Source organism: Mastacembelus armatus, chromosome 1 (assembly GCF_900324485.2).
Source record: "Mastacembelus armatus chromosome 1, fMasArm1.2, whole genome shotgun sequence".
Classification (NCBI taxonomy): Eukaryota; Metazoa; Chordata; class Actinopteri; order Synbranchiformes; family Mastacembelidae; genus Mastacembelus; species Mastacembelus armatus.
In genome coordinates, this window is record NC_046633.1 from 3,368,291 (window position 1) to 3,378,722 (window position 10,432).

Here is a 10,432-nt window from a genome sequence, read left to right on the forward strand (position 1 = left end):
ACCATGTGTGTTAAACGTTTTTTAGCCGCCGGTGGCACTTGCAGACTCTCCCCGTCGTCGTTGTTGCGGAAGTGAAAAGTCTACGTGGGGAAGAAAGGTTGGTCTGGCCGTGTCTGAACACGCTTCACGCAGGCAGCACCGGCGTCCAATCCAGGTTAGCTCTGTGTCCCGTCGAACCAGTCTTCCTCCACACCCCCCACGCACGTTAGGCAAATGGACGCGCTGAACAGCAGCACCCGTGGCGTATAAATGGGCGACGACAGGCTGTAATGCTGCGCCGGGTGCGGCAGTCTCTCCGGCAGGTGCTGTTTCTGATGGCCCGGAGACCGGATTTACTCTGCGGGGCTATCGTGATCGGCATCCTCCTCATACTGGCCGTGAAGTTCACCTGCAGGTAAACAGGTCCAGCGCGTGTTTCTGTTCTGTTCATTTGAGCGTGTTTTTGCGTGGCCAGGCTAATGTGAGACCTACTGAACATAAGATTAGTACGTGGGGAATTAGCTACTCCTTGTTTTTATCTAATTACTACGTTATAGCTCCGCAGCTGACAGAAACAGACGGGTACTATTGGACAAGGAGATGTACAAATACTTTAATCGCGTTAAACAGATAGTAGCTCTGCCTATGTGTGTGACTTTACTCGTTTATTTTAATGAAGGTTTTGGCTTCTGGATTGCTTAATAACCAATAACCATGACTATAACAGCATAACAGCCACAGCTCTGTAGTAACTACAGCTGCACCTGATTGATGTTTACTGACAGAAAGTTAATCAGTAACTTTTTCAATTATTGTAACAGTATTTTTATTAGAATTTAGAGCAAACTGACTTTATTTGGGATTTGAAATAAGATGTTCTCTTGAGAGGTGGAAAATTATGATACACAAGACTAAAAATAATTTGCTGATGAATTATTGTTGCAACAGTCTTCGGGAGATGACACCTGGGCTAACTGAAACCTGAAGCAAATAACAAACAAATGACCAAAGGCACATCCTGTGTGTCACGTCCTGGATTATGTTTTGCAAGTTTTAATTGAGTAAATGTAGCAATACTATTTTTGTGTCAACTCCAGATGCACTAATCCAACTTTTCCTCATTTGAAACCAAGACTTCAATCTGGGGTACCTGTAGATATTGAGTACTGATCCAGGGACACCAGTGCTTATATTTTTCCAAATGTGAAATTCGCAGGTGTTTGGAATAATTTTTCTGTAAGGTCACATTGTTGATGCAGTTTGGAGCCTAAAGTGACTGTATGATCATATCTCAGAATATCTGAACAGGTGCACCCTTAATATTGATGTATGGTGTGATCAAATGCATTTCATGGAAAAGATATTGAAACACTGGTAACTGTTTAACCAACTTGACAACAGTGTTTTAGCTAATCCAGCCAATCACTGGTACTATAGTGTCATGGTAAATAAAAGCATATGTATTTTTTATTGTCTGTGTCATAATGAGTCCTGATTTACATTACAAATCCCTTATTCTGCAGCCGTGCTAAGAATGTGGTGGCAGCAGCTCGGCCTCCGGTGCGGTTCTTCTCTGCCGAGGCCCCGGTAGTGGACCTCTACTTGGGTCAACTTGACCAGGTAAGATTCAAAGACATGAACATCTGCTGCAGAACATTTTGTTATTCATTAAGCATTACTGGACGTTCCCCTATTAGATATTATATCTAATATATAAACTTTGCAGAGCACTGACTGTTTCTGGAGCTTATTAAGTTAAGCGATTAAGTCTATAGTGTCAATAAAAAGAACATTTCGTCTGCAGGTGGAGCGTCTCAGGAGTGTGGCAGAGGTGTCTCTCATTTTCTTCTATGCCCCGTGGTGTGCTCACTCGATGGCCGCCCGGCAGGAAGTGCAACAGGTTGCTAAAAAGCTGTCTAAACAGGTACAGGACCTCTTGTTTAAATACCAAATAGTAATGTTAACAGACATCATTCTGGACAACCAGTGCTGGAACAAAGTTAGCAGAGCCCGAGGGTAGGGCTGCTAGCTAGAGTTTTATGAAAGGGTAGTTGCACCCTGAGCTCAGAGTAATAGTTTAGAATGAAAATGACAAAGAGCTAATCAGTCTATGTGGAGTTTATCAAAATCTGTTAATCAAACATTATTTACTGTAAAAATGTATTAACCAGGATGTGTCTGACTGTTGGGATGTGATTTGTCAAGCACAAATTTTTGGGGCCCATTTGTTTTGTAAATAAGGCAGAAAAAAGCCTCCTCCTCTTTCTCACACATGACTAAGAATGATAAAACAACAAGCCCTGCCCGTCAACTGGTTATACATTTGTTGTCTTATGTCTGCCTGTCGGTCTCACACATACACAGGTGCAGTTTGTGGCTGTTAACTGTTGGTGGAATCAGGGGAAATGCAGGCGGCAGAACCGTTTCTATCAGTACCCCATCATCCATCTGTTTTATCGAAGGTACTATCTTCATAGTGTTCAGAAACATTCATGACTTTGGCTTAACAGTCCTTTTTATCTCCTTTTATGAATCCCCTTTTTTGAGTCTTTTTGTTAAAACATCTGCCGGGGGGTGGGTGATATTTAATTTATAGCAGCTGTTCGGTCAACATACAGATTGTTTTCTAGCTTTAACAGTTTTGTTTAATTTATCTAATTAAATGCATTTTACAAAAAAAGTTGCTTTTCAGTCTTTAGCGTCATATATAGGCCACCAGAGTGTGTTGTTTACTCATTGTGCTTGGAATAGTTTTTGTAAGAGCTTATTTTAGCTTTAAGTTTCAAAATGTAAGACGTGTTACCCTCACATGGGTATAAATAAACAACTAATGTCTATATTGAGATATAGAAAATAATAGCAAAACAGTAAAACTGAAACGTAGGTTCGTAGGTAAGATAGGTTTTAAAAAAACATCCCTCCAGATGTGAAGTCTTATCATTTTTTGCTTTAGCATTATTCAGATATAATCAATTTCTCAGTTATTGTCAGTGTAGTAGAAATCGTGAGACATCTTCATCTTATATTGTTGTAGTGAATCCCTAGCTTTAGTTTGACAAGTGAAGCATACAGTGTTTGTTGAAGATTTCCATCAATATTTCAGTTGATGGGTTTGTTCATAGTTTCTCCAATGACATCGATTAGTAGACATTTAAATCATGACTTTGTTGCACATGATTTTCACAGTATAAATAACTGGCATAAATGAACTTGTATCACCAAACTGGTCCATTATGATGTTTGGCTGTGTTTTCTATGCTGCAGGTTTGGGCCTATAGATTACAAGGGTCCATTTGTGGCTCCATATGTGGAAAGTTTTATCCTCAGAGTCATCAAACCGCTAACTTACCTCCCAACAAGAGCTATTCTTGAAGAGTTCCTCTCCTACCCTGAGGTATTGTGTGTTTGGTTTTCAGGCCATTTGAGTGAGAGTTGGGAGAGAATCACCCAGAGACGTTATTCTTTTCTCTGTGCTGGTTGATTATGTAATGTTTTGCCAATATTAGCTCTCTCAAAATGTTAGAATTTCTTGGCTATTCTTCTTATTTGGATGGAGCTTTGTTAATATGTGACATGTTTTGATTGGCTTTGTCTTCTGTGTTTGTAGCCGCGAGTGGTGGGTTTCTTCCAGTTTAACTCCTCTCCTCAGCCACCAGGGTACATTACATATCTGTCCTCTGCACTGCAGGCCCTCAAAAGGGGTAAGAAGTCCAAATATAAAACAAACCATGGCCAGTTACTGATTAATCATTTGATGTTTACACCTCTGCTCTGCCTATCTTTCAGTGTAGAGCTGTTATTTAAATAGTCATCCTAAAGAAGTTGTCTTGGACTGTGTCTAGAATGCTAGATGGAATTAGAAACAATCAGAAAATGTGGCTATCTATTATCAGGTATCTGTGCAGTCCCATGTGTGAGCATAGAAAGGAAAGGAAGTTTTCATTCTCTGTTTTTGTGGTGCAGATTTTCGAGGTGTTGTGCGTTTTGGGGTTGTGACCAACAAACAGCTGGCTGAACTCATCTCAGTGAAAGAAGATGAAACCGTTTACCTGCACAGAAGATTTAACTCCTCTTTGGTAAGTGATATCATTAAGCTATAAGAGATTGCTCACTAAAGACTGGCTAGAAAACATAGTTTTCTGCGAGACATCATTTTATTACTTTGTTAGGGCATTGCACCACTACTGTGCATTATGTTTTTCTTTCTTTCAGATTTTCCCTGGAAGGGAACATAACTTCACTTCACAGGCCATCTGTAGCTGGGTGTTTGAACACCGTGAGACCGTCCTCCAGTGGCTGCAGCCCCCAGGAACAAAGTCCCGCCTTCTGGAACAGGAGCTGAATAAAGGCCCTGCACTGCTGCTATTTCTGCCACATAATCCAATTGGAAGCAGCCCCAGTCCCTTACTACGGCAGGTGAGCAGTGATGGAAAAAATGTATATATGGTGAACAAATGTTTGCTCCAAGTCTTTCACTGCTACCTAAGTCCAGTACCTGAACTTAGTACTCAGTCCTACCTCCATCATAGTATAGTAACTACTGCTGATGAGATGAGATGAGTTAAACTTAGGTAAAAGTTTAGGTAATGCCTCATTCTAGATTCCTGTTTCACTAGTGTGCCATCACAGGGCTCAGTCATCGATCCGTTACTGTTTGGTGTTTTGTCTTTCAGGTTGCCGACATTGCTTTGCGTTATCATTCCTGTGACAATAATAACCACCGTGACTTGGACAAAAGTTCCACCTCCCACTGCTGCCAGTCAGTTCTTCTTCCAGAGTCCAGTACGAGTGTGTGTGAGGTGTGCCTCAGCTTGTCAGGGCTGAGCCTCACCCACTCCTCCATGCGCTGCTCATTCCCCTCCACAGCTCGGGGAGGAGACGTGTTGCAGTCTTATCTGAGACATTGCTGCCTCCACCAACTACATCCCTCCATGTCCATAGAAAGTGCAACCTCAGCGGGCTGTAGCAACTTTCTGAACAGCTACAGCCCATTTAGTCAATACAGTGCCTGCTGCAGAAAAGTAGAACCTCAACTCAATAAATCACAAGCCAAACAGGGCCCAGACATGCTAAGAGGACTCCTTATGCATTCGTCTTCATCTGTACCTCCATCTTCTGTCCCTCAGCAAGGAGGAGATGGCTTCACAGGGCTCTGGTGTCAGACCAACAGGACGCTCAGGTTTTACGTGCTGGATGTTGCTCTGAACTGGCCTCTGGCAGTAAGGCTTGGAGCATCAAGCAACAGAAGTGCTTCTTTTCACCAGGAAGCCAGTGTACACAGTGATGGGTCATTTGCAGCTATTGTGAACCTGAAGGATGAGGTTCATTATGTTCTGCATCGCAGCCCAGAAACCTCTCTGACAGAGTGTCTGGGTAAGACATGGATAGAGTTTCATTTTGATGGCACCACAGCACTTGTAATAGACTAATTAGACTGTTATGATATAACAGCAGATGCATTAGTTGGTTAAATATTTGAATGTGTCTTTTTGCTGTTTTTTGTCCGTGTCTGTTAAAGAGGCCTTCATCAAGAACTTCAGTGCTCCGTACAGCCTTTTGCAGAGACACTTAGTGGGAAAGGAGAATGTGGTGGAAAGGAAAGAGGAAGCCAGAAATCCAAGTGAACCTCAGCAGTCGACTTCATTCCCCCTCATCACAGAACTGACCACGTCATCCTTCCTGCCCTCTGTCATGGACCTTCAAAATGTGAGAGAAGACTCTGCTTTAATCATTTTCTTTTGTTTGGACCTAGTGGGACCAGTGTGTATCCAACTTTTTGTAAGATTAGTGCAGTCAGGTAAGTAGAGAATGACAGCTGACTGTGGCATTCAGATGACACTGCCTGACAAGCCAGTCGTGCAGTGGTTCTGGTTCTGATAGTTTAGCCCAAGCAAGTACAATGTCGGAGTAGGCTGGGTTGAGTTTTGGCCAGAAGATCTCCTGATATGTAGACCAAAATATACATTTGTGTATATGTGTGTGTTCTTTAGGATGTGCTATTGTTCTACTACACTCAGTGGTGTGGATTCTGCTCTGTTCTCAACCACATCATCATCCAGCTGGCCAGGTTATTACAGGGAAACAGCACCATCATTGTAGCCAGGTACAGTATGTGTGTGTTTTTATGTTTGGCTGCAGCATTATCTCTCTGACCGTACCTTGAAGATGAAAATAATCAAATTGCATTTTCCTCTGATAGGGTGAATGTTGCACGTAATGACCTACCCTGGGAGTTCATGGTGGATCATGTTCCCTCTATTCTTCTCTTTCCCAGATACAGGTAAAATTGATGCACAAGAACACACATCCAGAAATGCAAATGAACATTTTCCATTCATATCTAAAGCAATTATTTCTGCTTTACAAAGGTGAACACTAACTACAGCAGCATGTGGATACATAAAAATAAATATATACACACAAATAACATGAAGTTATTTCATAGTTCCTGGTTTTTCTTCTTTTCATTTAGAAAACATCTGAGTGTAAAGTTTCCTGATGACATGCCCATCACATTACCCAACCTCCTTCACTTCATCCTGCAGCACTCTGGCTCTGCACATTACGCAGACAAACCAGTGTCTTCTTCTGTTGAGGCTGAGGGTTCAGGATCCAGCTCGGTCCTCCGTGCAGAGTTTCTGGCACTCCAGCATGAGGTTGAAGTGCTGCACCGTGCCCGCGAACACCTTTCTCAACAGCTGGCGAAGCTGTGGCGTGACAAGCGACGACTGACGTTTGATGCTCGCAGTTTAGAAGCCCAGAATACCGAGCTGCAGCAAGTAAGGCAAAGCTTAGAGGAGCAGCACCGGGAGAAAAGCCAGCAGCTCAGAGAGGCGGTGAAAAGACTGCAGGAGCTGGCAGACGCCTCTGAAAACCTACTGAATGAGAACACATTGCTCAGGGTCCTGCTAAAAGCACTGAAGGACAGGGCAGAAGACAGAGAACAGGCGGAGGTGGACAGAAAAGAGGTAGAACAAAAAAGAAACCATATGGCCTCCTGACCATCAGTCCACAGGGAGAGTGACTCGAGACGAGCAAGGAGCGGGTTCTGGAAATGAAGGGTAATGGATGGAAAAAAACCACTGAGACCTGAGAATTGGTGAAGAGAGTTTTTAGCTACATGAAACTGAAATGAGGAGGTCCTTTCAAACTAAAAGGGCAGCAACCTAAACATTTTTGAAATGAAAGAAAAGAAGAATCATCATCTATCAGAGGAAAAGTCTGCTGGTAAGGCAAGACAGAAGGAAACAGGGTGTAAGTAGTGAGGGAAACAGCCAAGATGGAATATACTACAGTGCTATGAGGACAGTGGGCTTATTCACTTTTAACACACAGGTTTGGGTATTCAGTGCCAACTGTTTGATTCACACTGCCCCGTTGTGATGCTGCAATGGCAAAAAATTTGTCTGTAGAAGGGTGAGGATGTGACCTGATTGAAACTTAATACACTGACCCTGCAGCCAAGTTCCACACCTTCCATGAATCACTGTACGTTGTCATATTATAGCCAGGTTTCAAATAAAACAAAGCCAGATTTATTTCTAAGTAATTTATTACAAATTTTCCTGTAAAGATCCAATAACTTTGGCACTAGTTTTTGAGGGAAAAAGAAAGTGATTGGTACATGTCAGGGGATATTAGAACTGAAGTCCTGGTCCTCTGCCACAGAGCCAAATATGAATTTCTTAATTTGATTTGAGAATTTACAGTATCCACTTACCTGCTGCCACAGTGTGCAGCAAGAGGTAAGTGCATGGCTACAGGTTAGTGATGTAGGATTTGGCTACAGGGAGAGGGCTACTAATGAAGATGAATCATACTTTAAACTGAAGACGTGGTGCCTGCTTACAGAGCCTACACACACTTGAATATAATTAAGGCTCTTTTTGAGGGGGATTTAGTGCTTTTGCTAAACTGATCTATTTTTACACAAGTCCTTAAGTGACTAAAATTGAATTTCTTTGTTACTGTTCAGGTATTGAAAATGAGATGCTGCAGATGTTTACATGTGAAATATTGCAACTATTTTTACTGATTAAAACTTTTCATCTTGTTCTTTTTTTTTTGGGTGAAGATTTTATCTAGTGGGTATTTTTTTGGACTTTTCTACTTGTTGAACTGGTTATTGAGCATTTCCTTACGTGTCATATCGTCTCCCCTCATATCTTATAAGACATCCAGGGTTAGTTTGAACACATACAAAAACTATAGCAATATCTAAATTTAAGGCAAATCCACAGAAAAGCACAGTACTATTGAGTTACTGAGTGAACAGTAATGTATAACTGCAACTACAGGCAGACTCAACACATTGTGGTGCCAGCACAAAATGAATTGCCCTTATTTACAAGGGAAATTTATAACAATAAACTTGCACAGGTATAACAGGACAAACTGCAGACATCATGTAAAGAAAAGGTGCAGCTGGGCAGGAAATGTTTTCCTGCCTTGACACCATTTAAGTGGGAACAGGAGTGTTGTGTAATGCTTCTGACTTGTGTATTAATTGAAGTTACATTAACACTCTTGTGGAGCTGATGCCTGAGTAAAGCAATTGGAAACTTAAAAGTTCATCCTAAAGTTCATCAGTGTTAAATCAGAACTGTACAGTGTACATAAATATTTCTTTGTAACCAGGAAAAAAAAACCAAAACAGATTGAATGGTACAAACAAAAGCTGCATAAGAACTGTAATACTAACCCGTTAATTATATCAGTGTAATGACCCAGAAAAATCAATAGTGATTATTGTTGCTGTTCTGTCACCTGGGATCCCAACAATGGGACCTGGGAACACAATGACACTGTGTGTCCATGAAGAGTTAAATGTGAGATCTGATTAGGAGCATGTACTGTTGATTTCAGTCTAAATGGAAAGCTATTTACCTTCACTTAGTTTCATGCACTGCAGGTCTCTTAAGTAACCGCTGTATATCTTTTTCCATATCTTTTTTTTCTTTCAGCAGCCTTTAGGTAGGAAATAGTAATATTTCTGGGGATATATCAGCCAGAGACAATACAAGAAACAACAGCAATAATTATTTACTTTGATAATGGGGATTCATGGTCACGAATAAAGTCCTAGTGCTATTCTGATTCAAGAAATGTTTCCTCACAAAAGAAGTGTTTCCTACAAAAAAGAGCAGATGACCCTAGAAATAAAAATAAAATCTAGGCTGATTTCTGTTTAAACATGCAAATGCTTTAAATTTGCATGTTTAAATTTAAGATTTAAATTGACTTTCTTTATAGTTTAGTGAATCTACATGTTTGCATAATCAAGAGCTTTTAGAAAGATGCTTGTGTCCATTGTGTTAGGGTTGGGTCAGTGACATTCTCACAGACAATTCAACCATTCATTTGACTTCTGGCAGAGAAGGTGTAGTCCTGCACTGTGGGAAACCTCTCCGATCTGCACCCACACGTTCATCTGCAACAACTGTAGGTATCTGCTTAATTTCAGTGCCTCGTGAATTTTATAACTTGATAATATTTGTATTTATTGAGTTTTAATGGGTATGTTTAGTTAGTTGTCTTTGCATTATGAACTTATTTGAACTACCAAACACTGATGCCAATTTAGTGTTTGGAAAAGAAGATGCATTTCTTATTTCTACATTTTGGTCATAAATCACAATTAAATCTTGTCATACTAATGTCTTCACATAATACAGCCTGTATTTATTTTCTTCTTCTTTACGAACTGTTTACAGAGACAATGGCAAATGCACAAGTGTCAGTTGGTGAGCCTGTACTCCTCATATGAGCAATGTTTTATTTCCCCTTATTGAAATTGTCAGTGTTTTTATCACTCAGTCTGTGTCCTCACTTGTTGTCCTCTCTTTGTTTTATGCATTGACAGTGACCCCACTGGGAGACAGTCCAGTTCAGATTTTCTGTCCTAAGTGCCACCAGACAGTCCTCACCAAGGTGGACTACACCCCTGGTTTGCTCACCTACCTTTTCTGTGGTGGCCTCTTCTTCTGTGGGTAAGGCTGAAGTGTTATTCGCTTCATTATCGAAATGTCAGGTCCCCCTTTATTTCTTAAACTGATTAGAATAGTGATAAACCCAATATTGAAAATACTTTATTACATGTCTAGAAGAGCCTGACATTGGCTGCTGTCCTGTCCAGCTTTGTTTTAGGTTGCTGTCTCATCCCCTTCTGTGTGGACCGGCTGAGAAATGCCAAGCACACCTGTCCTACCTGCAACACTGTGCTGGGCGTGTATAAACGCTTGTAACTGATATTAGAACTGCAAACCATTAGTAATCAAATCATATTGATCAGGTATGTCAGCTGATAATGAAATTCATTGTTAGTTGCAGCCCATTGGAATATGCACATCAGAAAACAGCCAGTTTCTCCTGAATGAAGTGTTGAATTGAGGAAATCTAATTATACTGAATCTGACTGGAATAAAGTTTTCACTGACACTGTTATATGTCTGCT

At 41.0% G+C, this 10,432-nt stretch overlaps 1 protein-coding gene and 1 long non-coding RNA gene across 2 annotated transcripts; both read left to right on the top strand.

The window, feature by feature from the left end:
* The first annotated feature begins 66 nt into the window (after positions 1-66).
* Positions 67-9,652, top strand: txndc11 (thioredoxin domain containing 11). The gene is made up of 13 exons (XM_026302679.1): positions 67-394; positions 1,503-1,599; positions 1,784-1,903; positions 2,344-2,441; positions 3,244-3,373; positions 3,587-3,680; positions 3,943-4,055; positions 4,192-4,395; positions 4,653-5,352; positions 5,498-5,685; positions 5,970-6,082; positions 6,179-6,259; positions 6,452-9,652. Exons 1-13 carry the CDS (start codon positions 270-272, stop codon positions 6,978-6,980), a joined length of 2,592 nt encoding a protein of 863 aa, XP_026158464.1. The 5' UTR covers positions 67-269; the 3' UTR covers positions 6,981-9,652.
* An 80-nt stretch (positions 9,653-9,732) lies between these two features.
* Positions 9,733-10,422, top strand: LOC113127878 (uncharacterized). The gene is made up of 2 exons (XR_003295479.1): positions 9,733-9,968; positions 10,115-10,422. It is a non-coding gene; the product is annotated as an uncharacterized LOC113127878 (long non-coding RNA).
* Positions 10,423-10,432: the final 10 nt, after the last annotated feature.